At 43.1% G+C, this 25269-nt stretch overlaps 1 protein-coding gene across 6 annotated transcripts in view; it reads left to right on the top strand.

Annotated features, from left to right (window-relative positions):
• RBM6 (RNA binding motif protein 6) overlaps positions 1-25269 on the top strand; it is a 140041-nt gene that overhangs the window by 58065 nt on the left and 56707 nt on the right. For 4 of the 6 annotated variants that reach the window (XM_055275943.2, XM_055275953.2, XM_063609494.1 and 1 more), the window contains one exon: positions 2124-2197. The exons of the other annotated variants lie outside the window; for them this stretch is intronic. In XM_055275943.2, coding sequence (XP_055131918.2) covers positions 2124-2197 — 74 coding nt within the window. The remainder of the gene's footprint in view (positions 1-2123; positions 2198-25269) is intronic. 6 annotated transcript variants of the gene reach the window in all.

Here is a 25269-nt window from a genome sequence, read left to right as displayed (position 1 = left end):
GCAGGGTTGATGTCTAGAAATGCTATGTTAGATGCTCATAATGTTTTCTGTCTTTTTCTTCCCAATGTCTACTTGTCCTTTAGCAAAGTATGAACGTTGTCATGAATCTTTTCTCTCTCTGTCCACAGATTCTGTGTGCTCCTCTGGGCCACAGTAGTTACTTCTTTAAGCACAGAAAGGAAACTTAGGGCTTTGCCAGTTTTGGTATTAGTTGCCTTTGTTTTTCATCTGGGCAGCTATGGAGAGGGTTGCTTTCCACACACCTGGGTACTCCATTGATATATTCTGTAGAGGTAATCAACACACTCGAGAGTACACCTGCTTGTTCCATGGCTAGCCCTTTCTGATTGTGGACATGCATTTGAGTGTTTGCAGGGATATTTGGTGCTAACAGGTGTCTTAGTTCCTTCTGTTATTCTGTAATGTTTCCCAAGAATATTCAGAGCTGTTTATAAAATGCAGAGTGATTTATGTGTTAGGTGTTCAGTGAGTTTGATCAAGAAGATTCACTTGAAAGGAATTAACAAAACAGTTTCCGTTGTTAATAGGATATGCACGCTGTTTCTCTAAAGTACTTTTATTTCTTCAAAGAGTTACAAGCAGAGGAGACTGATTTTGTGATAAGTTTGGAGGGGTTAGTTTTAATCCATGTTGGTCAAAACTGAAAGTAGATTAGAAAATCTATTTCTCATCCTACAGTAGTGCTGAGGTTTCTAGTAGATTGTTTTTCTTCTTCCTAGTCATTTTCTGAAACTCAAAACAAGGATCAGCCTATACCATTGTAATGTTTCATAGTTAACTTGGAGTATTTAACAAGTCTAAAATCAAAGTTTATTGTTATTAGTAAAACATTTTAAAGCCATTCATTTCATGTGACAAGGAATCTTTACTCATTTCACCAAATGTGCTATGTTTTTAAACTTATACTTTCTATTGCTTTAGTTTTATTGATCTTTGATACATTGATTCAGTGATATCAGTTTCCTGTTGTTATATATACTTTGTGGTCAGAATTATCATAGGGTTTTGTGTTTTTCTTTGCCTGAGTTTTGTTTCTCATCTGAACATCACATCTTTCCCTTGCTGTTCCATTTACACAGCGTGATTCCTAGAGATGAGCTTCTTTATCCTCTGAGGCAGTGGAGGAAGCATGGAAGCCACTTGGGGAGCATTGCATTGACAAGTGTATTGTAGTCACATGGTGGCAGTATCGGGGAAATTATAGGACTGGTTAGATTCTAGTTCAGCAACCTATAAATCCCAGGACTTCCCAGTCTCGTGGGTCATACAACTATCAGGTCTGTGCTGCAAATGACACTTGCTTAGGAGTAAGGTGAAGGATATTTTATAGCTCTAATGGTTTGTACAGTTCTTAAACATGTATTGATTGCTAACAACTGCCGTCTTTCTCCCAGCTTGCCCCACCACCAGTCTTTGTGCGTAAGCACAATTTTGGACACAGTTATTTGTACTTATTTATGCTTTTACACCTTCTTCCTTTTATAAAGATTTTAGCTGGTTTATGACTTGAGTTGAAACAAGGAAAAAAAGAGGAGACCTGAAATGGTCTGTCCCCTGCCAACCAGAAGCCTCCTGTGGTATCCAAACAGAATAGTTGCCTCAGTCTATCAGCACTTCTGTCTTTGAAGGTGGTTTCTGCTTGAAAAGTGGTGACTATTAGCATAGCCTGGGGATAATTGCTTTTTTTTCTTCTCTCGGGATACTTTTTTTTTTTTTTTCAGATACTTTCTTGCTTTTGTCAACTTTGTTTTTCCGGAAGATTTAGCCTGTGGTTAAAATGTTTCGGGTCCCCACATGAACTCTCTGTGGGATTACCCAATTCTGGGGTACCTTCACCAGATCACCAGTGCTAAAGAGGGCAAAGGATCTTCTTGGTTAATAGAAAAGGCTATTTTGGAATGAATCTCAAAGTCCAGAAACATCGAGACTTTCCTTCAATACTTTTTTCTATTTGGGGTAGCAACTTTACCTAGTGTAGGGGAGGGAGGGGTTAGTTGGGAGGGCTTGTGTTTAAGGGGTTCAGAAACAGGGGATTTAAGTGTGTCTTTTGTGTTTGCAAGGCACTAACACCACTCCCGTCTGTATTTAAATGCTGTCCCCAGGTTACGACTATGGCTATGTCTGCGTGGAGTTTTCACTCTTGGAAGATGCCATCGGATGCATGGAGGCCAACCAGGTTGCTTTATACTTCGGTCAAATGATGCTGGAAGGATATATTTTTTTATATATGGGGAGGGAGGGTTTCAAATGATTTTACTTTGGAAAGGTACAAGAAGTCTATCTTTGGAGCATACTGCATTCCAACCATCGGTTGTGAGGAAAATCTTTAAAAAGACTGGAAAGCTTTCTCTAGAAAACTTAATGGGCACAGAGTGCATTTTAAAAGCTAGAGCCCAGTTGCTTTTGGACTAGATTCCAAAGATAATAGTTGGAAAAAAAAAAAAGACACATCTGGAATGTTTCCTTTTGGAGTGTGACTGAGGTGGTAATCCTGATGCAAAGAATGATCCTTGATTGTCTGTGACCCCAAGGATCTGCCTAGCACAGAAATTCTAGGTCAATAGTTACACCCAGACCTAGGGTGAAGACTTCTGATGGTGATTCCTGTGGCATCAGGTCCTGCCTGCAGGGGCTACTTCCAAAAGAGAGCTATCAGGGAAGAGAGAGGAGTGGATTGTTGGTGTCTATTGTATTCATCATTGTTCTTTGCCAATTGGAGTTGCATACTCAAGTCCTTGGCTGCGTATAGTCAGAGCGGGTGAATCAGAATCTGTGCTTACCTTACGTTTGAACTATCTGGAGTTACTCAGCTTGCCACCTAGATTTTTCATCTATGTCTTTAATAGAACCCTGCCTGGTAGTTTTGGGAGGAATTAATAAATGGGTAGAATCCTTCTTGTTATGGTACTTCCTTGGGGAAAGTTGTTTTCTTTGAGTTGTTTCAGTTCCTCCATCTGTAAAGCAGGAAAAGAAACTTAGGAATATAGTTTGATGTGTGTTTTTTTTTTAAATGTACCCACTGCCTATACTTAACAGTGTGAATACAGTGGGCCCAGAATCTTTCTTTCTTTCTCTTTTTTTTTGAGACGGAGTTTTGCTCTTGTTGCCCAGGCTGGATTGCAATGGTGCGATGTCGGCTCACTGCAACCTCCGCCTCCCTGGTTCAAGCGATTCTCCTGTCTCAGCCTCCTGAGTAGTTGGGATTACAGGCATGTGCCACCATGCCCGGCTAATTTTGTATTTTTAGTAGAGATGGGGTTTCTCCATGTTGGTCAGGCTGCTCTCGAACTCCCGACCTCAGGTGATTTGCCTGCCTCGGCCTCCCAAAGTGCTGGGATTACAGGCATGAGCCACCGTGCCCAGCCAGGCCCAGAATCTTAAAAGAAGGCTCTGCCAGAGAAGAGTAGTTATTACATGAGAACTGTTCTTCTTCTGTAGCCTGATGCTTTGTTCAGCTTTGTTTAACTCAGTGTGGCTCATTATATGTACTTTTCTCTTCTTGGCCAAGTTCTCCTCTTATGGGTATGGAGATGACATGCTCTAAATGCTTTGGGAACAAGCACACATTAGAGAAAACTTTTGATGTGTCCTTACCTTGTTAGTAGTTTAAGCTTGTCAGATCCTTAAAGAATGACAGGCTTAGGACCATATTCCCTAGACTTAAGAGGATTCTCATTGACCATTTGTTTAGTGTCCATCACTGAATCACTTACCAAATACAGTTGACACTCCATATCCACAGGTTCCGCACCCATAGATTCAACCAAATGCCGATTGGACATATTCAGGAAAAAAATGCATTAACACTGCAACAATAAAAAATAATACAGGCCAGGAGTGGTGGCTTACCTCTGTAATCCGAACATTTTGGGAGGCCCAGGTGGGAGGATTGCTTGAGTAGAGGAGTTTGAGACCAGCCCGGGCAACACAGGGAGACCCCATCTCTACAAAAAATAAAAGTGAAAAAATTAGCCAAGTGTGGTGGCTATCAACTTGGGAGACTAAGATGAGAGGATTACTTGAGCCTGGATTGAGACTGCAGTGAGCTGTGATCACTCTGCTACACTCTAGCCTGGGGTGACAGAGTGAGACCCTGTCTCAAAAAACAAACAAAAAAGTACAGTTAACTATTTTATAGTCTTTATTAGGTATTAGGTATATTATAAGTAATCTAGAGATGGTTTAAAGTATATTGGAGGATGTGTGTAGGTTGTATGCAAATACCATGTGTTTTTTTTTTTTTTTTTTTTTGAGACGGAGTCTCGCTCTGTCGCCCAGGCTGGAGTGCAGTGGCGCAATCTCGGCTCACTGCAAGCTCCGCCTCCCAGGTTCACGCCATTCTCCTGCCTCAGCCTCTCCGAGTAGCTGGGACTGCAGGCGCCCGCCACCACGCCCGGCTAATTTTTTGTATTTTTAGTAGAGACGGGGTTTCACCATGGTCTCGATCTCCTGACCTCGTGATCCGCCCACCTCAGCCTCCCAAAGTGCTGGGATTACAAGCGTGAGCCACCGCGCCCGGCCTATGTGATTTTATTTAAGGGACTTGAGCATCCTGAGATTTTTGTGTCCTTGTGGGTCCTAGAACCAATCCCCTGTGGACACCAAGGGACAATTGTACTAATCGTGTCAGAAACTGCTACATGCCAATTTTGGAGAGAAGAAAAAAGCTTCCAATCAGTGTGCTTATGGTGGATCCTATTCTGACAGTCTGTCCAATTTTGAGAACACTCATCAATTCATAAGCAGTGAATGTGATTAAGTCCTTTGCCTCTGTGCTAAATACTCAATGTAATAGCTGATAGCTGAGTGCTATAAAGAAAATGAAGCAGGATATTGGGAGAATGCATCATGGTGGCAATTTTAGAGGGGTGGTCAGGGAAACTTCTTGAGGAGTGACATACATTTAAGTTGTGACTCTTGGTGAATAATGTATCCAGAACATTTACTATAGTACCTGGCACTTGGTAGCATTTGAATTAATTTGAAATTTGATGTCTTTCTTTCTCTCTCTTACCCTCCTCCACATGTCAAGTAATTTCCAATTATAAATTGTGTGTGTGTGTGTGAGACGGAGTCCAGCCAGGCTGGAGTGCAGTGGTGTAATCTCGGCTCACTGCAACCTCTGCTGCCCAGGTTCCAGAGATCCTCCTGTCTCAGCCTCCCAGGTGACTGGGACTACAGATGTGCACCACCAGGCTTGGGTAAATTTTTTTTTCTTTTTTTGAGATGGAGTCTCGCTCTGTTGCCCAGGCTGGAGTGCGGTGGCACGATCTCAGCTCATTGCAACCTCTAACTCCTGGGTTCAAGTGATTCTCCTGCCTCAGCCTCCTGAGTAGCCGGGATTACAGGTGCCCACCACCACAACTGGCTAATTTTTGTATTTTTAGTAGAGATGGGGTTTCACCATGTTGGCCAGGCTGGTCTCGAACTCCTGACCTCAAGTGATCCGACTGCCTTGGCCTCCCAAAGTGCTGGGATTACAGGCGTGAGCCACCATGTCCTGCCAATTTTTGTATTATTAGTAGAGATGGGGTTTCACCATGTTGGCCAGGCTGGTCTTGAACTCCAGACCTTAGCTTATCTGCCCGCCTTAGCCTCCCAAAGTGCTGGGATAACAGGCATGAGTCACCGTGCCTGGCCTTCAATTATAATTCTAAGAAAATAAATTTATTTTTATATCTGAAGTTTAATAAAACTAATTCTTTAAGGAAATGGATGTGGATTAAGCTTCTTATGACACAGTAAACAATCTTATGAGAGACCTAAGAATGCGAGGGAAGAAGTCCTGACTCCTCAGGGTGAATAAAGTAAATATTTTGGGAGGCTGAGGTGGGCGGATCATGAGGTCAGGAGATCGAGACCATCCTGACCAACAAGGTGAAACCCTGTCTCTACTAAAATACAAAAAATTTAGCCGGGCGTGGTGGCGCACGCCTGTAGTCCCAGCTACTCGGGAGGCTGGGGCAGGATAATTGCTTGAACCCAGGAGGTGGAGGTTGCAGTGAGCCAAGATCGCACCACTGCACTCCAGCCTGCTGACAGAGCAAGACTCCGTCTCAAAAAAACAATAAAATTAAATAAATAAATAAATAAATAAATAAAGTAAATATTTGTGGAAGATAAAATGTGTTTATAGGCCGGGCACTATGGCTTAAGCTTGTAATCCCACTACTTTGGGAGACCGAGGCTGGAGGATCACTTGAGCCCAGGAGTTTGAAATGAGCATGGGGTAAATAGTGAGACCCTGTCTAAATTTAAAAAAAAAAAAAAAAAAAGTCTTTGTCTATCCTTTCCCCCAGTTTTACTTACAGACCAAATTGGTGCAGATTCTGAGTCACCACGATCTGCTTGGCACCTCTTAGTAGAGCCTGAGTGTATGTGTGCCTCTGAGAAGGTTACTCCAAAGTACTTTGAGTTGAGTTTTTTTGTAACTCTTTGCTATTCTGACTCTTGATGTGAAATGTCTTTTATTTATCATTGGCTGGTACTTGTAGGCCTAGGGGATGGAAATAAAGGAATTTTCTGCTAGCTTGCTTTGTCAAATATTGTTGGATATGTGTGCCTTGGTGAAGCTGCTCAAGATGATAACCAAGGTCTCTCTAGCCTTTTCCCAGTGCCTAGATCAAGCTGTCAAACAGTAGAATGCTCTGCAGCAGTACTGAGCATTGTGGCTGTGGTGACCCATCAGGGTATCACTTAGGCAGCAGCTGTCTATCTGGAGAAATAATTTCCAACAGGTGTGAAGGTATGAATCTATTAGCCTGTACCATCACCGTTTCCGTCTAGGAGAAGGGGGCAGCCAGCAAGCACTGTCAGGCAGAGCCTTTCATTCCACCCTTCCTGCAAAGTGTATTTCTAGCCCTGTCATATGCCCTTGGCTTTCTTTGTTGTCAAGTCTCTGGGAGATTGAGGGTACATATTATCTCCTTCTGCTTTGTGTGCCATTGCACTGGGACTTGGGGAGGGGAGTAAGAAGTATTGTGTTAAAATGTTAATCCCTTTCGGTGGTTGCCCAATTGTGAGTACTAGCCCTCTCAGACTGTTGGCATTTGGTGTGCAGGAATTAGCATTTTATGTTCTCAAGTATGCTGGTGTGATGCTTGTTGTCTATTATTTGGCCAAATTAGTCACTAAAGTGCCCTTATAGAAGATAACTCTGGGAGAGGTATTTATTTCTCTGAAATTTTTATTCTCCTTTCCCCTTTCCTTTCCTTTTTCTTTTTCTTTTTTTCTCTCCTTTTTCTCTTCTTTTCCTCCCCTCCCCTCCCCTCCCCTCCCCTCCCCTCCCCTCCCCTCCCCTCTCCTCTTATTGGAGACAAGGTCTCTTTCTGTCACCTACGCTGGTGTGTAGTGGTACAATCATGGCTCACTGTAGCCTCGATCTCCTGTGCCAAAGTGATCCTCCCTACTCAGTTCTCTTTAGTAGCTGGAACTACTACCATCACACCTGGCTAATTTTTTTTTTCATAGAGGCAGGGTTTTGCAACATTCCCCAGGCTGGTCTTGAACTCCTGGACTCAAGCAATTTACCTATCTCGGCCTCCCAAAGCACTGGGATTCCAGGTGTGAGCCACTATGCCTGTCCTATTTTTAAATTTTTATTTTTTTTGAGACTTAGGGTTCTGTTCTGTTGCTCAGGCTGGAGTGCAGTGGTACGATGTGAGCTCATTGCAGCTTTGAACTCCTGGGCTTAAGCAATCCTCTCACCTCAGCCTTCTGAGTAGCTGGACTACAGGCACCTGCCACCATGTTCGGCTAATTAAAAAAAAAAAATCTGTTCGTAAAGATGGGGTCTTGTAGGGTTGCCCAGGCTGCTCTTGAACTCCTTGCCTCAAGTGATCCTCCCACCTGGACCTCCCAAAGTGCTGGGATTATAAGCATGAGCCACTGCACCCGGCCTTGCTCACCTTTTTGTGTGACACTATCAGTCTTTCTAAAGTGCAAAGAAAAAGGGTTCCGTTATCATCTGATGTGAAAATTCCTTTAAATATTGACTTTTTCTGATGTGAGGAATGAAGGCTGTGGAATACATGAAGTTTTATGAAATAGTGTTTTTTTGTGTGTGTGTCAACAAAATTAAGAGAGTTTGGGTTATTGAAGATACAACAGTGTTTTTGAAGGTATATATAGGAAACCAAATCTCAAATGTGGTCTGTCCTTGTGATTAAAATTAGAGCAATAGGGAAGCCAGGTGTGATGGCTCACATCTGTAATTCCAGCACTTTGGAGACTGTGGCAGGAGGATCACTTGAGCCCAGGAGTTGAGTCCAGCCTGGGTAACATAGCAAGACCTCATCTCTACAAAACATTGTTAAAAATTAGCTGGGTGTAGTGGCACATGCCTATTGTCCCAGCTATTTGGAAGGCTAAAGTGGGAGGGTTGCATGAGCCTGGGAGGTCAAAGCTACAGTGAGCCGTGATTGTGCCACTGCACTCCAACCTGGGTGACAGAATGAGAGATCCTGCCTCAAAAAAAAAAAAAAAAAAAGAGCAACAGAGAAAGCTTATGTTTTTAGTGATGAGAATGCTATTTGTGAGGCCATGATAGAAAACATTGGTGAAGAACCTAGTTTGTTGGAAACTTAAATTGGTAGTAAAGACATAATACTATCTGAAACACTTTAGTACTTAAATTGTGTGCATTCCAAGCAACAAAACCAATAATCTGTAGGTTGAAGGTTGTAGTGTTACCTAAACAACTGTTACCCCAAAACCACTTCTTTGAGGAGTATCCGGCATCCTAGCCAGAGCTCAGCTGTATAACTTATGGCTTGAATCATGCCATTCTTGCTGGAAACTTCAATTTCAGTACTTTTTCCTGATCACCCTCAGAAGGGTAGTAGTAGAAACATGGGGAACTGCATTCTAAAATGAGTGTATAGGTTCATATCCTAGCTAGAAAAAAAAATTAATTAATGAGTACAAACCAAGGGTTATTGAAGAGTCTCGCTCTCAAGAGAGTTGGGGTATTCAAGAAAATTAAAAGTGAGTTTAAGGATCGATGACTTGATTACACATTTTGGCTATTTACCCACTGATGGAAACTTTTTTTTTTTTTTTTTTTTTGAGACGGAGTCTCGCTCTGTCGCCCAGGCTGGAGTGCAGTGGCGCGATCTCGGCTCACTGCAAGCTCCGCCTCCCGGGTTCACGCCATTCTCCTGCCTCAGCCTCTCCGAGTAGCTGGGACTACAGGCGCCCGCCACCACGCCCGGCTAATTTTTTGTATTCTTAGTAGAGATGGGGTTTCACCATGGTCTCGATCTCCTGACCTCGTGATCCACCCGCCTCGGCCTCCCAAAGTGCTGGGATTACAAGCGTGAGCCACCGCGCCCGGCCTGACTTTTTTTTTTTTTTTTGAGATGGAGTCTCGCTGGGTCACCCAGACTGTAGCGCAGGGGTGCGATTTATCCACTGATTGAGACTTTTTTTTTTTTTTGAGATGGAGTCTCGCTGTGTTGCCCAGGCTGTAGTGCAGAGGTGTTCACTGCAACCTCTGCCTCCTGGGTTCAAGCGATTCTCCTGCCTTAGCCTCCCGAGTAGCTGGGATTACAGACATGTGCCACCATGCCTGGCTGATTTTTGTATTTTCAGTAGAAATGGGGTTTCACCATCTTGGCCAGGCTGGTCTTGAACTCCTGACCTCAGGTGATCCGCCCGCCTTGATCTCCCAGAGTGCTGGGATTACACATGTGAGCCACTGTGCCCAGCCCAGTGATTGAGACTCGACTGGACATGAAGCAGTATAATGTAGCAGTATAACATAGTATTCTGGAAGCAGACTACTGGGGGTTGCATTTCCGCTCCATCACTTTCTAAGGTGTACTTGAACAAGTGGCTTAACCTGTCTGTGTTTTAATGTACTCTCACATATGTCTAGGGATTAAATAAGTTAATGCATGTAAGGTGATTAGAACTGGGGCTGGTGGCCGTGCGCGGTGGCTCATGCCTGTAATCCCAGCATGTTGGGAGGCCAAGACGGGCGGATCACGAGGTTAGGAGATGGAGACCATCCTGACTAACATGGTGAAACCCCGTCTCTGCTAAAAATACAAAAAAATTAGCCGGGCATGGTGGCGGGCGCCTGTAGTCCCAGCTACTTGGGAGGCTGAGGCAGGAGAATGGCGTGAACTGGGAGGCGGAGTTTGCAGTGAGCCGAGATCGCACCGCTGCCGGGCGACAGAGCGAGACTCCATCTCAAAAAAAAAAAAAGAACTGGGGCTGGCACAAAGTGAATGTTGAGTGCATCTTTGTTGTTTTCACAGCAACTTCTCATCTGAAACAAAGTCTTAAGTTACAGCAGCTCTGGTCTTGGCTTAATGGAGTATATGGCAAAAAGAGGATTTGGTGGCAGTGCGTAGGAGGATTTTTTTTTTTTTTTTCCCATCAACAATACTTGTCATTTAGCCTGTTGATTGATACTGATTATCAGGGGACTCCTTCCAGCTTCCCTAGTTGGAGGTTTTTTTTTTTTTTTTTTTTTCTTTTTTGAGACAGCGCCTCATTCCATCTCCTAGGCTGGAGTGCAATGGTGCGATCTCGGCTCACTGCAACCTCTGTTTCTGGGGCTCAAGCCACTCTCATGCCTCAGCCTCCCAAGTAGCTGTGGCTACAGACACGTGCCTGGCTAATTTTTGTATTTTTGTAGAGACGGGGTTTTGCCATGTTGCCCAGGCTGATCTCGAACTCCTGAGGTCAAAGTGATCCGCCTACCTCAGCCTCCCCAAGTGCTGGGATTACAGGAGGGAGCTACCACGTCCGGCCTTTAGTAGGAGTTTCTGCTGCTTTAGCCTTCAAGGGAGAATCTTAAATTTTCTTTTTTTTTTTTTTTTGAGACAGAGTCTGGCTCTGTCGCCCAGGCTGGAGTGTAGTGGCATGATCTCGGCTCACTGCATGCTCGGCCTCCCAGGTTCACACTATTCTCCTGCCTCAGCCTCCTGAGTAGCTGGGACTACAGGCACCTGCCACCACGCCTGGCTAATTTTTTTGTATTTTTTGTAGAGATGGGGTTTCACCATGTTAGCCAGGATGGTCTCGATCTCCTGACCTCGTGATCCGCCCGCCTCGGCCTCCCAACGTGCTGGGATTCCAGGCGTGAGCCACTGTGCCTGGCCATGAGAATCTTAAATTTTCTAAAGAGAAATAGCAGGAGACAGACAGTACCACATGGAGTATGTTTAGGCCATGTAGGAAATCTAGCCTGTGGCTTTAAAACCGTAAGTTCTAAATTAGCTGGGTATGGTGGTACACACCTGTAGTCCTAGCTACTCCAGAGACTGAGGTAGGAGGATTGCCTGTGCCCAGGAGTTCAAGGTTGCAGTGAGCTGTGATGGTGTCACTGCACTCCAGCCTGGGCAACAGAGTGAGATGCTGTCTCTCAAAGGAAAACACCCTAAGCTCTGATAACCAACCCATTATTTGCCACATCTCAGGCTCTTTAATTATGAGAGGTGCTCTAAACTGGATTCATTTTAATTCTCTCGAATTTGAAAAATAAACATTTATCATTTGGCAGTTTTAAGGGAACCTTCTGATATGTGTCCTACAATGGGTTTATAATTATTTTTGTCACAAATCATGGTTTATTTCTATGGATTAAAGTAGTTTAGTTCTTAATTTGTTCTAAATTGGAAATATACCTATATGTTTTAACCTCGTGCTTCTGTGTTGTCACATCTCATTAGTTCAGGAGTCGTACAAAGGCATAGTTCAGTTAGTGATCTTGATTATAACTTTGGTTTATGACCTTATGTACGTTCAGATGTTATAGGGTTTGTAGCACAGAAAGATTAGAATTCCAGCTTCAGTACCTCCTGACTCTTGTAACTTTTTTTTTTTTTTTTTTTTTTTGAGATGGATCTTGCTCTGTTGCCCAAGCTGGAGTACAGTGGTGTGATCTGGGCTCAATGCAACCTCCACCTCCCGGTTTCAAGCGATTCTCCTGCCTTGGCCTCCCGAGTAGCTGGGATTACAGGCACACACCACCACGCCCACCTAATTTTTGTATTTTAGTAGAGATGGGGTTTCACCATGTTGGCCAAGCTGGACCTGAACTCCTGACCTCAGATGATCTGCCCACCTTGGCCTTTCAAAGTGTTAGGATTACAGGCGTGAGCCACCGTGCCTGGCCTCTCTTTTGTAACTTCTGAACCTCAGTTTTCTCATCTATAAAATGAGAGGATGATCATAATACCACCCATAGTGCAGTTGTGAGGTTAGAGTATGTAGTATATGTAAAGTGGTCAGCATGATAACTGGCATGTGGTAAGTGCTCTGTAGTAAAGGGTGATTCATAACACTGGACTCTGCTTGGTTGTACCAACTTCTCTTTTTCCTTGGCTCCTTATCCACCCCTTGGGATTCAGAGATGGCTGAAAGTGGCAGGCAGTGCTGCTTTGGATGGCAGCTTGATTTTAGAGAGCCAGTTCACATAGTGCTTTTGTTCAGGACCTCGGGATTTCTAGACAGACAGCAAGAGAGTTGGGGTAACACCTGTCGTAAAGTGTCTAAGGAATCAGTACACAAGCATTCAGGCATGTGAGGGCAGAAGACCATGACCATACCTGCCTTCCTACAGTCAACAGCCTGTTGTTTCTGCAGGTAGCATTGCAGGTAGTTCTTTTATCAGAAAATTCTTGTAGGCTGCAGGTGACATTGAGTGTTAGTAGGCATCTTCTTCATTCAAGTTGAACTTGGAGGTTACAGTGTATCTTTATGTCCCCTTCTCCACAGGTGTTTAAGTGTTGTCATTCATCCTCTAGTGCATAGGTTATCTGTGCACATTTCTTGTTAAGGATATTGATGAACTAATCATTAGTTTATCTAGAATAATGTTTATTTTATATTTTATTTTATTGAGACAGGGGTCTTGCTCTATCACCCAAGCTGGAGTGCGGTGGCACGATCATGGCTCACTGCAGCCTCGACCTCCTGGGCTCAAGCCATCCTCCCACCTCAGCCTTCTGAATAGCTGGGACTACAGGTGCGTGCCACCACACCTGGCTAATTTTGAGAGGGTAGAGGGGAGGTAGAGATGAGATCTCACTATGTTGTCCAGGCTGGCCTTTTGCTCCTGGACTCAAGCAGTCCTGCCTCAGACTCACAAAGTTCTGGAATTACAGGTGTGAGCCACTGTACCCAGCCTAGAATAATTATTATTTATTTTTATATTTATTTATTTATTTTTTGAGACAGAGTTTTGCTCTTGTTACCCAGGCTGGAGTGTGATGGTGCGGACTTGGAACCTCTGCCTCCTAGGTTCAAGCTATTCTCCTGCCTCAGCCTCTCATGTAGCTGGAATTACAGCCACCACACCTGGCTAATTTTTGTATTTTTATTAGAGACAGGGTTTCACCATGTTGGCCAGGCTGCTCTGGAACTCCTGACCTCAGGCAATCCACCCGCCTCGGCCTCCCAAAGTGCTTGGATTACAGGCGTGGGCGACGGCACCCAGCCTGAATAATTAGTTTTAATCTCACAGGGTGAGATTTGTGAGGTTAATTTTGTATATTAATGATGTATGTATTACCAAAATCTGTGGTCAAGTGAAATTCGTGCTTAATCTTTGCAAATGCTGTTTCCAAAGGAAAACATATAGGAGAAAAGGTGGTGTATCACAGGATGTAGAGTAGTCGTTACTGGGCACAGGGGTGGCGGGGGAGTTGGGGGGTGGCAGGAGAGGATAGAGAATGATAACTGATTGATACAGGGTCTCTTTTTTGGGATAAGGAAAATATTTTAGAATTAAATAGTGATGATGGTTGACCAAGCTTGTGCATGTACTAAAAGCCATTAAATTGTATATACTTTAAAACAGTGGATTTTATGGTATGTGAATTTTATCTCAATTTTTTAAAAAGTCTTTAAATGTAGTATGAAACTTTTTTTAAGGCCAAGCAGGGTGGCTCACACCTGTAATCCCAGCACTTTGGGAGGCTGAGGCGGGCAGATCACCTGAGGTCAGGAGTTCTAGACCAGCCTGGCCAACATGACGAAACCCTGTCTCTACCAAAAATACGAAAATTAGCCCAGCGTGGTGCTGTGTTCCTGTAGTCCCAGCTACTCGGGAGGCTGAGGCAGGAGAATTGCTTGAACCTGGGAGGCAGAGGTTGCAGTGAGCTGAGATTGTACCACTGCGCTCCAGCCTAGGCGACAGAGCAAGACTGTCTCAAAAAAAAAAAAAAAAAGTTTTTTTAGGGTTCCAGCACAATGGGAATGAGTCCAGATCTAAAATAAAGTACAGATTCATTTACCACCCTACCCCAAGCCCCCAAAAAGATTGTTTGTCAGGAAGTTAGAGTAAAATGGTCTTAAGATGCATCAAGAGGGCTGGGCACAGTGGCTGATGCCTGTAGTTTCAGCTACTCAGGAGGCTGAGGTGGGAGGATCACTTGAGCCCAGGAATTCAAGTGAGCCATGATTAGACCACGCACTCCAGCCTGAATGACAGAGTAATACTTTGTCTCTTAAAAAAAAAAAAAGGCACGAAGAATTTTTTTGCTAATGGTATCTACTTACCACAGAGGAACATTTAAGCTAAATGTCTGAAAGATTATGGATGGAGTTGGTAACAGGCTCCATTTGAACTGGTTATGTAGTTTATGCGCAGTAAGGTTGAGCGGACTTTCTGCTTTGAGTTATTCACAGTTAATAAAGGACTATTTTGAAGTAGACCGAAAATGAAAATAACATTAAGAAATCCTTGGACTAGGCCGGGCACGGTGGCTCACGCTTGTAATCCCAGGACTTTGGGAGGCCGAGGTGGGTGGATCACGAGGTCAGGAGATCGAGACCACGGTGAAACCCCGTCTCTACTAAAAACACAAAAAATTAGCCGGGCGTGATGGCGGGCGCCTGTAGTCCCAGCTACTCGGAGAGACTGAGGCAGGAGAATGGCGTGAACCCGGAAGGCGGAGCTTGCAGTGAGCTGAGATCGTGCCACTGCACTCCAGCCTGGGTGACAGAGCGAGACTCCGTCTCAAAAAAAAAAAAAAAAAAAAAAAAAATCCTTGGACTAATTTTTAGGGGAGATTCCTGTAATCGGATGGTTTGTAGTTGTCAATGTAGACCTTTCCTGGTTTCCTGAAATTGCTAATCAAAGCCCAAAGCCATGGGAAAAGACTGGATTGCAGCTAGAATGTGTGCTCTGCACATGTCTTTCTTAGAGGCCTCTTTCAAGCAGCATTGACACTATGGCTATCATCTTTGACCCTCTTAGTATACAGAGAGTTGTAGGGTTTCTTTTTTTAAGGGGGAAAACATTATTGACATAAATTATGTATCATAAAAGTCACTCATTTTAACTGTACAATTCAATGATTTTTTAGTAAATTTACCAAGTTGTACATTTATTATTATAATTAGTTTTACATTTTTCCTTTCTTTTTTTTTTCTTTTTCTTTTTTTTCTGGGAGACAGGATCTTGCTCTGTTGCCCAAGCTGAGTGCAGTGGCATGACCATGGCTCACTGCAGCCTCCACCTCCCAGGCTCAAGCAATTCTCCCACCGCAGCCTCCTGAGTAGCTGGAACTATAAGCTTGAATTATCATGCCCAGCTAATTTTTTATTTTTTGTAGAGAGAAGGTCTTGCTATATTGTCCAGGCTGGTCTTGAACTTCTAAACTCAAGCAATCCTTCCTGCCTCACTCTCCCAGACTGCTGGGATTACAGGTGTGAACCATCATGCCTGGTCTAGAACATTTTCATTACCTCAGTCGGATCCCTGTTTGAGGGTACATTTACATTTTTAATTTTTTAATTTTTATTTTTTTTAGAGATGAGGTCTCAATCTATTGCCAAGGTGGTCTTGAACTCCTGGTTTCAAGTGATCCTCCCACCTTGGTTTCCCGAAGTGCTGGGATTACAGGCATGAACCACCGTGCCCAGTCCATTCCAATTTTTTTTTTCTTTTTTTTTTTTGAGATAGAGTCTCACTCTGTCGCCCAGGCTGGAGTGCAGTGGTGTGATCTCAGCTCACTGCAACCTCCACCTCCTGGGTTCACACCATTCTCCTGCCTCAGCCTCCCAAGTAGCTGGGACTACAGGCGCCCACCACCACGCCCGGCTAATTTTTTGTATTTGTAGTAGAGACGGGGTTTCACTGTGTTAGCCAGGATGGTCTCAATCTCCTGACCCTGTGATCTGCCCATCTTGGCCTCCCAAAGTGCTGAGATTACAGGCATGAGCCACCGCGCCTGGCCCATTCCAATTTTTTAAAAAAGTGATTTCAGACTTATAAAAAAGCTGCAAAAATTCCTGTGTTCTTTTCACCTAGATTCTTTTTTTTTTTTTTTTTTTTTTTTTTTTTGAGACAGAGTTTTGCTCTTGTTTCCCAGGCTGGAGTGCAATGGTGTGATCTCAGCTCACCGCAACCTCCCCCTCCCAGGTTCAAGCAATTCTCCTGCCTCAGCCTCCCAGGTAATTGGGATTACAGCCATGCGCCACTACGCCCGGCTAATTTTATATTTTTTAGTAGAGACCAGGTTCCTCCATGTTGGTCAGGCTGATACTGAACTCTCGACCTCAGGTGATCCGCCCACCTCGGCCTCCTAAAGTACTGGGATTACAGGTGTGAGCCACCGTGCCAGGCCCACCCAGATTCTTTTTAGCACATTTGAATGCAGATTTTTGAATAGTTATGATCTCTTCTCATTGAAAAAGGGGCATCATTTGACTTGACCTCCCACCAGACTCTTCCTTTGAGGTTGGATGGAGGTGCTTAATGGATGCTGTGGATGGTGTGTGAATTTCCACTGGGTTGAGTGGATGATGTATGTGGAAGGCGATTGGGGTTTACTTTGTGTCAGTGTCTCCAAGAGGTCCCCCACTGGGCTTTGTCAGGTGCTGGGGTTGGAGGTCAAGAAGTAGGGCAACATCTAAAGCTTCCACTCCTGGGCACTGTGAGGTTTTTATAGGTGTTTTAAAAAAAACAGTGAATAGGCCGAACGCGGAGGCTCACGCCTGTAATCCCAGCACTTTCAGAGGCCGAGGCAGGCAGATCACAAGGTCAAGAGATCAAGACCATCCTGACCAACAAGGTGAAACCCCATCTCTACTAAAAATACAAAAATTAGCTGGGCATGGTGGTGCGCATCTGTAGTCCTAGCTACTCGGGAGGCTGGGGCAGGATAATCGCTTGAACCCTGGAGGTGGAGGTTGCAGTGAGCCGAGATCTCACCACTGCATTCCAGCCTGGCGACAGCGAGGCTGTGTCTCAAAAATATGTTCTTCCGTGAGACAGCAGGCGTTTGGATGCCCGATACAAAAAGAGGAGGGACTATGTGCTAGTCAGCTTTAGACTGAGAAGCAACAGCAACCATGGCAAAGGGGAAGCAGACTTTCCTGAGTGGCCTTAATAATGTTATTCGTCAGGCAGTGGCTCTTAAACAGGGGTTGCAAGCAGTGATTTTTGACATGCTCTTCTCCTCCCCAACCACTGGACATTTGGCAATGTCTGGAGACATTTTTGGTTGTCACAACTGGGAGAGGGTGCTACTGGTATCTAGTGAATAGAGGCCAGGGATGCTGCTAAACATCCTACAATGCAAAGGGCAGCTCTCCACACAAAGAGTCATCTGGCCCAAAAATCTCTATTGCTGAGGTTGAAAAACACTGGTGTAAGGAGACAAGAGTTGTGGTTAGTCAGAAAGGATGACCTGGCCTGCCATGGATTGTCTTATAATCAGTTATCTCTTTCCTTGCCTTATTCTTGGTCCCAACAGAGTGAGGATAGACAAGGGGGTTTGGGAATATAGTGGGAATGCTGTGTAGTGAGAGTGCAGGCATGGCACTCCAGACTACCAGTCACGAGCTTAGCCTGTGTCCTTGGGGTAGGAGCTGTAGAATAAGACCTATTTGATATGTGGACCAGAATAAGTTCTTTAAGTAATCAAAGGTAATAAACATTCTTAAAATATACTATCACTAAGGTAGTCTATCATCCAGCAGAATGAGGGAGTAGTCAGAAGATTATACATATTTGGCAGCAATAACTAGAAAAACCAAACGAGTTGAGATTTCTCAAAATAGGTTTTACTTCATATTTCAGATAGTTTTCCAGGGAAAATTGAAAATGCAAGTGCAGATTTTCACATCCTTCTTTATACTGATTAAAACATTTGAATCTATTGGATCATCTTTTCATCAGGCTTTATTTCACAGGGCCACCTACTGGATCCTGCATGCTGATATAGTTAAAGGGACTGAACTCAAAGTAAAAGATGCATATATTTTATCTTAATACAATATCACTTTGCTGTAAAGGGAAACTGCTCTGTATATAGAATGCTGTGTAATAGTGATTGGACTGTTGGGAATCACATTGGAAATATCAGTAAGCAACTCATTTTAACTTTCGTTAACACAGTTAAGTGCTGAGCACCTCTTGTGTTTGAAGCTCTGTGCTGGGTAGTACGTGTTTATTAATGAATGAAAAAAAAAATACAAAAATTAGCCAGGCGTGGTGGCGCCCACCTGCAGTCCCAGCTACTCAGGAGGCTAAGGCATGAGAATTGCTTGAACCCAGGAGGTGGAGGTTGCGGTGAGCCGAGGTCACACCACTGTACTCCAGCCTAGCCGACAGAGTGAGACTATCTCAAAAAAAAAAAAAAAAAAAAGTTTTTTATTTTTGAATTTTTTGTTTTATTTCTTTTTTTCTTTTTTTTCTTTTGAGACAAAGTCTCGCTCTGTCACCCAGGCTGGAGTGCAGTAGCATGATCTTGGCTCACTGCAACCCCCCGCCTGCCAGGTTCAAGCGATTCTCCTGCTTCAGCCTCCCAAGTAGCTGGGACTATAGGTACCCACCATCACACCCGGCTAATTTTTGTATTTTTAGTAGAGACGGGGTTTCACCATATTGGCCAGGCTGGTCTCAAACTCCTGACCTTATGATCCACCTGCCTCAGCCTCCCAAAGTGCTAGGATTACAGGCGTGAGCCACCGCTCCCGGCCAATTTTTATTTTATTTTTAATTGATAATTGTATATGTTTATGGAGTACCCATGTTATGATACATGTGTACATTGCAGAATGATTGAATCAGGCTAGTTAGCATATCCATCACCTCATGTAGTTATTTCTTTGTAGTAAGAACATTTAAAATCTCTTTTAGCAATTTTGAAATAGATAAAATACATTATTAACTATAGTCACCATGCTGTGCAATAGATCACTAAAACTTCTTCCTCCTGTCTGACCGAAACTGTATACTCTTTGACTAACATTCTCCCTTTCTCCTCTACCTGCCTTCTCCACCCACGGCCTCTGGTAAACCACCATTCTGCTGCCTACTTCTGTCTTTGATTTTTTTAGATTGCACATGTGAGATCATGCAGTATTTGTCTTTCTGTACCTAGCTTATTTCACTTAGCTAAGTGTCCTTCATGTTTTTCCACATGTCGCAAATGGCAGAATTTCATTCTTTTTTAAGGCCAAATAGTATTTCATTGTGCTTACATACCACATTTTCATTATGCATTCATTCACTGATGGGCAATGGATGAATGGATATCATGGCTATTGTGAATAGTACTGCAGTGGACATGGGAATGCAGGTATCTCTCAGACATAATGATTTCAGTTTCATTGGATATATACTGTACCCAAAAGTGGGACTGCTAGATCATATGGTGATTCTAGTTTTAGTTTTTTTTTTTTTTTAAGAACCTCCATACAGTTTCTAAAATATCTGTACTAATTTACGTTCTCACAGTGTAAAGCGTTCCCTTTTCTCCATATCCTCACTAACACTTGTTACCATTCATCTTTTTTATAGTAACCATGCTAACAGGTATGAGGTGACATCTCATTATGGTTTTGTTTGTTTGTTTGTTTGAGACAGTGTCTTGCTGCATCACCCAGGCTAGAGTGCAGTGGCGTGATCCCAGCTCATCTGCAGCCTTAACTTCCTGCACTCAAGCAGTCCTCCCACTTCAGCCTCCCAAGAAGCTGGTGTGTCACCATGCCTAGCTTTTTTTTTTTTTTTTTTTTTTGAGACAGAGTCTCACTCTGTTGCCCAGGCTGGAGTGCAGTGGTGTGATGTCGGCTCACTGCAATCTCTGCCTCCTGGGTTCAAGCAATTCTCATGCCTCAGCCTCCTGAGTAGTTGAGATTACAGGCATGTGCCACCACACCCAGTTAACTTTTGTATTTTTAGTAGAGATGAGGTTTCACGATGTTGTCCGGGCTGGTCTTGAACTCCTAGGCTCAAGTGATCCTCCCACCTCGGTTTCTGAAAAGTGCTGGGATTACCAGCATGAACCACTATGCCCAGCTCCTCATGGTTTTAATTTGTGATTCTCTGATAATTATTGATGTTGAACATTTTCTCATACATTTTTTGGCAATTTTTTTTCTTCTTTTAAAAATTTTGTTTTTAGCCATAAGGCCAGGAATGCACGTATGTCTTCTTTCAAGAAATGTCTGGGCCAGGCACAGTGGCTCACGCCTGTAATCTCAACACTTTGGGAGGCTGAGGTGGGCGATCACGAGGTCAGGAGATTGAGACCATCCTGGCTAACATGATGAAACCCCATTTCTACTAAAAATACAAAAAAATTAGCTGGGTGTGGTGGCGGGCGCCTGAAGTCCCAGCTACTCGGGAGGCTGAGGCAGGAGAATGGCGTGAACCCGGAGGCGGAGCTTGCAGTAAGCCGAGATTGCGCCACTGCACTCCAGCCTGGGCGACAGAGCAAGACTGTGTCTCAAAAAGAAAAAAAAAATGTCTGTTCAGGTCTTTTGCCCATTTTTTAATAGGGTTATTTGTTTCATTATTGAGTAGTTTGAGTTCTTTGTACATTTTGGATATTAGCCCTTTATCAGATGGAAGATTTGTAAGTATTTTCTCTCAATCTGTGCATTGTTTCTTCACTTTGTTAATTGTTTCCTTGCTTTGCAGAAGCTTTTTAGTTTGATGCAATTCCATCTGTCTGTTTTTGCTTTCGTTGCCTGGCCTTTGGGGGTCATGCACAAGAAATCATTGCCTAGACTAGTATTGTGGAGCTTTCCAACTATAGTTTCTTCTAGTAGTTTTACAATTTCTGTTCTTACATGAAGCTATGAACAGTAGCTGTATAGTTATCTCTGCCACCCTTCTCCCAACATTACATACACAGCCTCCCCAACTATCAACATCCTGCAGTATAGTGCATATGTTACAATCAGTGAAGCAATATTGATACATCATTATCAAGGGTTCACTCTGGGTGTTGCACCTTCTATGGGTTTCCACAAATGTATGTCATATATCCACCATTATAGTACCATACAGAATAGTTTCATTGCCCTAGAAACCCTCTGTTTTCCACGTTTGTTCTTTCCTCTTGCAAACCCCTGGCAACCACTGATCTTTTTATTGTCCGTGTAGTTTTGCCTTTTGCAGAATTTCATATAGTTGGAATTGGACAGTATGTAGCCTTTTCAGATTGGCTTCTTTCATTTAGTAGTACATTTCTCTGTGTAGTCTCATTCCTCTATGTCTTTTTGTGGCTTGATAGCTCATTTCTTGAATAATATCCCATTGTATGGATATATCACAGTTTATTCATTCACCTACTAAATGACATTTTGGTTGCTTCCATGTTTTGACAGTTATGAATAAAGATGCAATAAATATCCGTATACATGTTTTTGTACAGACATACGTTTTCAACTAGTTTGGGTAAATACAAAGGGTCATGATTACTGGATCATATGGCAGGAGTATGTTTAATTTTTTTTTTTTTTTTTTTTTTTTTGAGACGGAGTCTCGCTCTGTCGCCCAGGCTAGAGTGCAGTGGCGCGATCTCGGCTCACTGCAAGCTCCGCCTCCCGGGTTCACGCCATTCTCCTGCCTCAGCCTCTCCGAGTAGCTGGGACTACAGGCGCCCGCCACCGCGCCCGGCTAATTTTTTGTATTTTTAGTAGAGACGGGGTTTCACCATGGTCTCGATCTCCTGACCTCGTGATCCGCCCGCCTCGGCCTCCCAAAGTGCTGGGATTACAAGCGTGAGCCACCGCGCCCGGCCTTTTTTTTTTTTTTTTTTTTTTGACATGGAGCCTCACTCTGTCACCAGCTGGAGTGCAGTGGTGTGATCTCGGCCCACTGCAACCTCTGCCTCCCAGGTTCAAGTGATTCTTCTGCCTCAGCCTCCCAAGTAGCTGGGACTACAGGTGCATGACCATGCCCAGCTAATTTTTTGTATTTTTAGTAGAGACAGGGTTTCATCGTGTTGGCCAGGATGGTCTTGTGATTGACCTTGTGATTCGCCCACCTCGGCCTCCCAAAGTGTTGGGATTACAGGCGTGAGCCACTGCACCCAGCCCATAGAGTATGTTTAATTTTGTAAGAAACTGTCAAACAGTTTTTCCAAAGTAGTGATTACATTTTGCATTGCTACCAGCAATGAGTTAGAGTTCTGTTGCTCTGTATCCTTGCCAGCATTTGGATGGTAGCCATTTTGATTTTTATTTATTTATTTATTTTTTTTTGAGACAAGGTCTTGCTCTGTCACCCAGGCTAGAGTGCAGTGGGATGATCTCAGCTCACTGCAGCCTCCGCCTCCCAGGTTCAAGTTATTCTCCTGCCTCAGCCCTCTGCATAGCTGGGATTACAGGCACGCACCACCACACCCAGCTAATTTTTGTATTTTTAGTTTCACCATGTTGGCCAAGATGGTCTTGAACTCCTGACCTTAGGTGATCTGCCCCGCCTTGGCCTCCTGAATTGCTGGGATTACAGGCATGAGCCACCATGCCTGGCCTCCTTTGGGTATTTCTGTTGGACAGTCATGTCATTCGTGAACAAAGACAATTTTATTTCTTCCTTTCTAATCCATATACCTTTTATGTCCTTTTCTTGGCTTATTGCATTAGCTAGGATTTCCAGTACAATGCTGAAAGGAGCTGCCTTTCTCTTCTTTTCTCTCCTTTCCTTGCCTTTTCCTTTTCTTCTTTTTCTTTGTTTTCTTTCTTTCCTTGCTTTTCTTCCTATAGAGATAGGGTCTCACTATGTTGCCCAAACTGCTCTCCAACTCTTGGACTCCGGTGATCCTCCCACCTCAGCCTCCCAAAGTGCTGGGATTACAGGTGTGAGCCACCACACCTAGCTGAAAAGGAGCTGTTGAGAATACATCCTTGTCTTGTCCCTGATGTTAGTGGGAAGAAAGCATCTAGTTTCTCACCATAAGTGTGATGTTAGCTATAGGTTTATCAAGTTGAGGAGGTTGCCCTCTGTTCCTAGTTTGCTGAGGGTTTTTTTTTTAAATCATGAGAAGGGATTGGATTTTTGTCAAATGATTTTTCTGCATCTATTGGTATGTTCATGTTATTTTCTTCATCAGCATGTCGATGTGATGGATTACATTAATTGAATTTTTTTTTTTTTTTTTTTTTTTTTTAGATGCAGGGTCTCACTCTGTTGCCCAGGCTAGAGTGCAGTGGCACAATCACAGCTCACTGTAACCTCAAGTTCCTCAGGTCAAGCAACCTTCCCATCTCAGCTTTCCAAGTAGCTAGAACTACAGGCACAGACCACCATACCCATGTAGTTTTTTAAAACATTATTTGTGAAGATGAAGTCTCTCTATTTTGTCCAGGCTGGTCTGGAACTCCTGGGCAGGCTCAAGCAGTCTTCACCTTGGCCTCCCAATTTGTTTGGATTACAGGTGTGAGCCACTGTGCCCAGCCTCATTTTTGATATTAGTAATTTGTATCTTCTTTCTTTCTTTTCTTAGACTGGTTAAATGTTTATCGATTTTATTGATCTTTTCAAAGAACCAACTTTTGGTTTCACTGATTTATCTCTATTGATTTACTGTTTTCAATTTCATTGATTTCAGCTCTAATTTTTATTATTTTCTTCTGCTTACTTTTGATTTAATTTGCTCTTTTACTGGTTTCCTAAAGTGGAAGCTCAGATTATTGATTTTTAGATTTTTCTTCTCTTTTAATATATGCATTCAGTGCTATAAATTTCCCTCTCAGCACTGCTTTTTGTGTATCCCACAAATGTTGATAAGTTGTGTTTTTCATTATTGTTTACAGTTGTGTGTTGCTTAATCATGGGGATAAATTCTGAGAAATGCACTCTTAGGCAATTTTGTCTTTGTGCATATATCATGGAGTGTACATACACAAACCTAAATGGTATAGCCTGCTACCCACCTAGGCTATATCATTTAGCCTATTGCTCCTTAACTGCAAGCCTGTACAACTTGTTAGCATATTGTATATGATAGGCAATTGTGACACAGTAGTAAGTATTTGTGTATCTAAAGATAGAAACGGTACAGTGAAAATATAGTATTTCAGTATTTTGGGACCACCATTGTATATGCAAGCCCATTGTTGACTGAGATGTCATTATACAGCATCTGACCATAATTCGGAATATTTTTAAATTCCTCTTGAGATTTCTTCTTTAGCTTGTGTGTTATTTAGAAGTATGTTTTTAAATCTCCATATATTTTGGGATTTTTACAACTATATTACTGTTACTGACTTCTAGTTTAATTCTATTGTGATCTGAGAGCATATATTATTATTTCTGTTATTTTAAACTGGAAAAGGTGTGTTTTATGGCCCATAATGTGCTGCATGAGCTTGAAGAGAATATGTAGTTTGCTGTTGCTGGATGGAATAATCTACAAATGTTGATTAGATTGCCGTTGTTATTTTGATGCGTATCCTTCCAGATTTTTCTATGTATGTATCATCTATCTGTGTATCTATCTGTAGGATAGGAGAATCTTGTACAAATGGTTTTATAACTCTTTCACTTCAAATATTGTGGACTCATTTCCTTGTCATTAAATACATTTAAGGCTGGGTGCAGTGGCTCACACCTGTAATCCTAGCACTTTGGGAGGCCGAAACGGGCAGATCACCTGAGGTCAGGAGTTTGAAACCAGCCTGGCCAACATGTTGAAACCCCGTCTCTACTAAAAATACAAAAATTAGCTGGGTGCGGTGGCACATGCCTGTAATCCCAGCTACTCAAGAGGCTGAGGCATGAAAATCGGTTGAACCCAAGGAGGCGGAGGTTGCAGTGAACCAAGATTGCGCCAGTGTGCTCTAGCCTGGGTGACAGAGCAAAACTTTGTCTCAAAATAAATAAATAAAATACATACATATGTACATACATTTAAAAATCATTTTGATACATTCAGCTCTATACTAATGAGGAATTTAAGTGCTTTTTTTTTTTTTTTTTTGGAGACAGAGTCTCACTTTGTTGCCCAGGCTGGAGTGCGGTGGCACGATCTTGGCTCACTGCAA

The sequence above is a fragment of the Symphalangus syndactylus genome, chromosome 1 (assembly GCF_028878055.3).
Source record: "Symphalangus syndactylus isolate Jambi chromosome 1, NHGRI_mSymSyn1-v2.1_pri, whole genome shotgun sequence".
Classification (NCBI taxonomy): Eukaryota; Metazoa; Chordata; class Mammalia; order Primates; family Hylobatidae; genus Symphalangus; species Symphalangus syndactylus.
This window is presented reverse-complemented; position numbering and strand designations above follow the sequence as displayed.